Consider the following 6,697-nt stretch of genomic DNA (forward strand, 5'->3'; position numbering starts at 1 on the left):
AGGTAGTCATGACTGAGGAAAAAATCTATGAACTTGGATGTTCTCAGTCTAACCAAGGGTGAAGTAAAGGAAACTTTGAAAGCAATGAACAAGGCCTAAGAAGGAAAAGGGGAAAGAGATGCAAATTGATGCCAGAAAAAAAAAGAGATGGAAAAGAAACGTGATCGTGACACCAAACCATAACCGCAACAGATAAATTCTGATGCTAATTGTATGAGCGCCTCCGTGGTGTAGTAGTTAGCTTGCTTAGCTATGAATCCGCAGGCTCGGGTTCGAATCCCGGCCCGTGTAGTCGCCGAGCAGCTCACCCAGCTGTTCATCCTCCCTTTCGAGGTGGTCGATACACTGGTACACGGGTAAGGCAAACTGTGGTGACCCGGTACTTCCCATTATATGCTCAAGGACCACGTACAGCGACGAAGATGAGCACTGAGCCCGCGCGCAACAATAGCGTTTCCCCCAACTTTTCTTCTTTTAAAAATATAAGAAGTAACTTGTTGCAGTGTGTTCAGGTGAGCCGTTCACACGGACTAACAGAATCATCTTGGAGTTCGAAGCCGAGCATGGTTCATGTCGTGTTCGAACATTTTCTTCCAGAAGCAGCACGGCTGAAGTTTTCAGGCACATGGCTATGTCGGGGAGCACATTCTCCCCCACAGGAGTGGTGTGTGAGGAAGCCTTCGCTGTCGAATGATTTAAACCTAACCTCGGCGTCACATTTCGTCTGACTCCACATTACTGCATCAGAATGTCTGGTTGCAAGTTTGGAGTGGATGTGCCTCGAGGCAGCGAGGGAAGGCGATAGTACCTTAATACCTGCAATGAAAGGTTTAGGTTATGATGGAGGAGGAAGGAGGGGATGATGATGATGATGATGAGGCACAGTACCTGCTTGGAGAGGGTGGGGTGGTGGCGCAGGGGCCGCACTGATCTCTCCATTCCTGGGCTTCCCGGGGCGCTGGCCGAGCCGTTGTGCACCACGATGGACGGTACTGAAACACACAGTACACTATAGCTGCAGCACACACACACACACACACACACACACACACACACACACAAATCATTTTGACCACACAGGGTAAAGACATGGCGCCTGGTGTCAAATTGTTGATCTCCCCCTCCATCCCTTATCCCAAAACTTATAAAGAAAGTATCCTAATGAAACCTTTCGATGCAATGAAATGACAATGTTCCTGAGAGCGAGAGCAACGAATTTGTGAGGATAGGGTTGTGCAGAACCGAGCCACCGATAACCCATCCACCAACCAGGCCTACCAACATGACACGGCGCCTACGATGTCATCCCCTCCCCTTGCTGGTGACCCATACTAAAGGGGCTTAAGCATTACACGCTGCTCATTCATGGCCAAAGTTTCGTTTAGTCGGCGCAACATCTTTGATCATACATTCATGGCCGAACTGTGTCGAACTTGAAATCGAACCGAACCTTGAAAAGTGGTCCCGAATGAGGCTACCTGTGTTAAAAAACGATTAAGAATACTAAAAGAAAAAGAGGACCAGGCAGTTTAAGCATTCGACTGGACAACGTGAACCAACTATATGAGGATAAGAAGAAACAGCCGAAGTCGGGAGCCGTGACAAAGCCTAAAATCCCGACAACCATACTCACACTGTGCCCAGAGAGAGGTCTGTATCCTCAAACCTTTCGAGTCCCAAGTACACGTATTTGACAAGGCTTTCGTATGCTTTTTGGGCCTGGTGGTAGTGTGACCCTTTTTCTGTACCGTGAATGTCAAGAAAACTCATGAAACCCCGATTAATCTCCTTTTCGGCCTCTGGAAATATATTGATGTGGGAAGAGGACTACTTGCAACGTTACAAAGGTTTGGAAATTGCTTCTCTTCATTGATCTTGTCTTAATATTACCTCAATATTACCTTAAAAGACCCTCGATTACCTTGAGAGAGAGAGAGAGAGAGAGAGAGAGAGAGAGCAACTCCACTCTCTGCCCTCGCACCTTTAACCTCGGGTCCACACACCAATGACGGGGAAGGAACGTGAAGCAAACAAAGATTTTAAAGAAGCGTTCCCGTTGGAGGTTGATAAACAGAAGACCAGCAAGACCTCGTCGCACAAAACTCAGACATACTCACACACAAAAAAATATCATATCTGCCTGTTTCCATGTATATGTGTGTGTGCATGTATAGAGATAGATACATACATACAAAGATACACACATATATACACATGCATACAGTCGCTGCTGGCTCTGTGTGACTGGTGAGAGAAATAGATAGAGAGATAAACAGAGGTACGAGTATATTGATAAATGGTTAAGTATAGGTGGATAAATATAGATACAGGTAAATATATAGATAGACAGATAGAGAGAGAGAGAAAGAGAGGCATTTCAAGAGTTGTTTGTCTTACAGATGATTCTAAAGCTCACTAGAGTTTACGATCTTAAGTACAATCCCCTTCGTCTATATTTGAGTGGAGTCCAGAGACTCGAACCTCGATAGATACAAATAAATAGATAGATAGAGGGAGAGAGAGGCATTTCAAGAGTTGTTTGTCTTACGGATGATTCTAAAGCTCACTAAAGTTTACGATCTTAAGTATAATAACGCTGGTCTATATTTGAGTGGAGTCCAGAGACCTCGAACTTAAATCAGACCACGCTTCGTTTTAAAGGTGCATTTTCTCCTCCTCCTCTTCCTCTTCCTCCTCCTCCTCCTCTTCCTCAATATCCGGATTTTAGTCCCTTAACCGGATAGAGGTGCAAACAGTCGTGGTATTGGTGCAGCGGCGAGTAAATAGGGAAGCGGTGGGAGGATTTTCATTACTCTGTTTGGAAGAGATGTTTACCGATGAAGCCGCCGCCGCCACCTCCTCCTCCTACCCGTGTATGTGTGTGTGTGTGTGTGTGTGTGTGATCCCTTTACATAATCCTTCCCTCATTGTCTTGTTTTAGTAATTTTCTCACATATTCCTTAATTATTTGGGCTTTTCTCTGATATAAGTTCTAGTATGTTAAGGTAAAGCATTGCAGCGGACGATTGCTGTTTGCGAAGTTGAGTTTTCTTACACAAACATTTTATACATCCTCTCTCTCTCTCTCTCTCTCTCTCTCTCTCTCTCTCTCTCTCTCTCACACACACACACACACACACACACACACACACACAAATGGAAGCGTGAGGAGAAACACAAGGCCTAGAAGTCAGGGGTCGCAACCATGCACTGCTCTGCCAACCTAACTATCACAACATGCCCACGCGGGGAACACGCCGTCACACTCGCCCTCAAACTTGACACTCTTTGGTTCGCACCGCTCAGTTCGTGGGGCCGCAGTGGGAAGCATCTCCTCGGTGAGTTCCGGCGGACGAGACGAGCCAGCCACGCGGACTCCAGGGCACGACTCCTTGTAGCACTGAGGCGAGAACGAAGGCAAGACTGACTGAGCGAGACCTGAGTCCGGTGCGTCTGTGCGTTGCTTAAGGTCAGAGGTCTTCCCCACGTATTTCAATATAGTTCACGACCGGCTCCCACACCCTCCCACTCACTCACGCGCCCACATTTCATTCTTTACCGCTTGAAAAATATCTCGTGTGACGTCCTGCCGCCTTTTTCATCCCTTGGCACAGTTCCTGGATGGACAATACCATTCAGAAGGGTGACATGACTATCCCTTACCACCACTGCACCCCTTCCAGCGTCCCTTAACCTTTCTCCTTAACTCAGAACTCCTCTATACTCCCTTCACGTTCATTTGGCGAACAGGCTCCTCCTCTTTCCCGTGGCTAGCTTGCGGATCAGCCAATGACATGCGCTTATTAAGAAAGGGGGAGGAGCTTATTCGCCAAGTTAACGTGAACGGAGAATAGAGGAGTCTTGAGTTAAGTATGCAAAAACAACCAGAAAAGTGTGAATACATTGGCTATATGCTACAGAATGTCCCTTTCCCTGAAGCACTGAACTAGATTGAAGCCCATTCCCAGCACTATAATTGAGTCACAGATGTCATTACTATGCAAAAACAAGCAGAAAAGTGTGAATACATTGGCTTTATGCTACAGAATGTCCCTTTCCCTGAAGCACTGAACTAGATTGAAGCCCATTCCCAGCACTATAAGACTTTCCAGCGCCCCGGGCTAAGACACGCGGATCTGTCCTGTCCTGTATCCTGAGCAAAGCTGATGAATGACTGGACGGATGCTCGTGGGCGGCGTGACACGTGCGAATGACGCCGCCTTACTACTGGAAACCTTAATTACTTTGATGACTCGCTACCACCACTGATATTAACCCGGTAGCAGCGACGGGTCAAATTTGTGGCTTTAGAGCGTACCAGTGACGGGCCAAATTTTTGCCATGATATAAACCCCCTAAAATAGATGATGCATAAACTGATCACAAATGCGTTGATATATATTATGAAATGGTTTGCGTGAATGATGATTTTTTTCTCGTTTTTCTTGCTTAGAGGGAAAGGCCTTTAAAAAACCTGATCCTCGCAGCTGCCGGGTTAATGGCTCTCTGATTTACTACATTACACCAAAACGATGATGATGAGGCTGATGATGATGATGATGACAAACGGAGAGGCAGAACGCGGAAACACACAAGTCAGGAAAGATATGAATGGAGGAGATGTAACAGGAGGCAGAGTGGTAATGAGGGTGGTGGTGGTGGTGGTGGTGTGGTGATGACAACACATGGTCGCTAAGGGAACGCGATCATCTAATTAGGGATAGATAGTTAGTCTCTCTCTCTCTCTCTCTCTCTCTCTCTCTCTCTCTCTCTCTCTCTCTCTCTCTCTCTCTCGTACATCATAAATACTATACTCTTCATATTTATTCCTTTTTCCTCTACAATTACACCCGACGAGTAAGATTAACAGATAGGTATTAAAAGCGAGATTACCAACAAATTAAAGTCATGTAAATCAAGGAGGTAACGATAGTAGTAATTTATTTGTGAACTTATATTAATACACAATTTAACGACTCACTTTAGGGCAATTAAGAAAACATAGGACTTGTCAATTCGAGTAAGGAGGCATATGCGAATAGAGGTAGAGTGCGTGTGTGGGGTGGGGTGGGGTGGGGTGGGGGTGGGGGGGGGTTGATCGCTGTGTATGTTGATAGAAGTAACAGAATGTGTGGTGATGTGATTAGTGATGTGTCAGTGGGTAGTATCGTGGTGAGTAGGTGAGTGTTATGAGTATCAGAGCTTGTGGTGATCGGATTGCAAGACTTATTTAGGGTCGTATCATAAGACATTTCGCCGCCCAAGAATACATATTTGACTTTCGTAAGAGTTGTGGGCATTTCCAGGAGTAGTTTTATGACCCTAGTGCAACGTTACCAGATTATCGTACGCATAACATTGTATTTTCCGGGACATTTCGCCGCCCAAGTACACAAGTTTGACAAGGCTTTCGTAAGAGTTGTGGGCATTTCCAGGAGTAGTTTTATGACCCTAGTGCAACGTTACCAGATTATCGTACGCATAACATTGTATTTTCCGGGACATTTCGCCGCCCAAGTACACAAGTTTGACAAGGCTTTCGTAAGAGTTGTGGGCATTTCCAGTAGTTGTATGACCCTAGTGGTAGTCTGACCCTTCACCTGTACCATGAACCTGAAGAAACACTCATTAGAACCCGACTGACCCCCTCTTTGACCTTTAGCTGATGTGAGAAGCGGACGTGTCTTATAATAACCGATCTTTGTGAGTTACGCCGGACTGTTCAAACGTCGTATTATATATAAAAAATAAATAGTATCTGTTAACACCTACGTGGATAGTTTGGCTTTTTGGTTCCATGTTTGAGGGACGGAGTTAGGTAGAAGTGTTGCTTTTTTACATTTTTTTTTCTTTACGGCAGAGGAAGCAGTTTAAAGGGCAGGAAAAAAGACGAAAAAAAAGCCCGCTAATCACTGCTCTTAGTTAAGTCGACATATTTAAAAAATCAGTCATAAAAAAGTGATATATGAAAAAATCAACAAAACTAACAAAAAAGTTTAAAGGGCAATAAAAAAGACACACACAAAAAAAAGCCCGCTAATCAGTGCTCCTAGTTAAGTCGACATATTTAAAAACTCAGTCATTATAAAAAGTGATATATAAAAAAATCAACAAACCTAACTAACCACGTCTTCAAAAACGTTCAAAAAAGGGACAAATCAACCAAATTATAGTTCAGGGGTGGATTCGCGCACTTGGCATCATTGCTTGGGTGACAGTCTCTGCGTCGGGAGCCGTTGCAAAGGCATATCCCGGGACCACATCTGATCTGCGTCGCTCATTGGCTGTTGTTTACTAGATCCAACCTGCCGTGACATAGCTCTTGCTCTTGCTCTCTGCTACCTCTCTGAATCCGTACCGTCACCCAAGCAATGATACCAAGTCCGCCAGCTCTCGTAGAACCGATTATAGTAATACGACGTAAAGAAATCAGGCGATATAGTGAAACCTGATTGGCTAGACCGTTCCTCTCATATGTTACCTATAGCTAATTTATGAGACGAAAAAACAGGTGTTGGGACAGTGTGGCAAAGCGGCGGGGAGGAAAGAACTCGCGGGTGTCAATGCCTAAACGGTCCCGCCAATCAGGCTTCACTATAGCGGCTAAGGAGTAAGAGATCAGTGTTTGTAGTGAGTGGCTTATAGGGTTGTGAGTGCAGCGTTGCCAGATTATCGTACTCAGAGCATCGTATTTACC

General features: G+C 45.2%; 1 protein-coding gene across 11 annotated transcripts in view; it reads right to left on the bottom strand.

Annotated features, from left to right (window-relative positions):
* LOC127006954 (cAMP-regulated phosphoprotein 21-like) overlaps positions 1-6,697 on the bottom strand; it is a 124,309-nt gene that overhangs the window by 25,357 nt on the left and 92,255 nt on the right. For all 11 annotated transcript variants that reach the window (XM_050877351.1, XM_050877352.1, XM_050877353.1 and 8 more), the window contains one exon: positions 889-992. In XM_050877351.1, the coding sequence (XP_050733308.1) occupies positions 889-939 (51 nt within the window). In that variant the 5' untranslated portion in view covers positions 940-992. The remainder of the gene's footprint in view (positions 1-888; positions 993-6,697) is intronic.

This window comes from Eriocheir sinensis, chromosome 34 (genome assembly GCF_024679095.1).
Source record: "Eriocheir sinensis breed Jianghai 21 chromosome 34, ASM2467909v1, whole genome shotgun sequence".
Taxonomy (NCBI): domain Eukaryota; kingdom Metazoa; phylum Arthropoda; class Malacostraca; order Decapoda; family Varunidae; genus Eriocheir; species Eriocheir sinensis.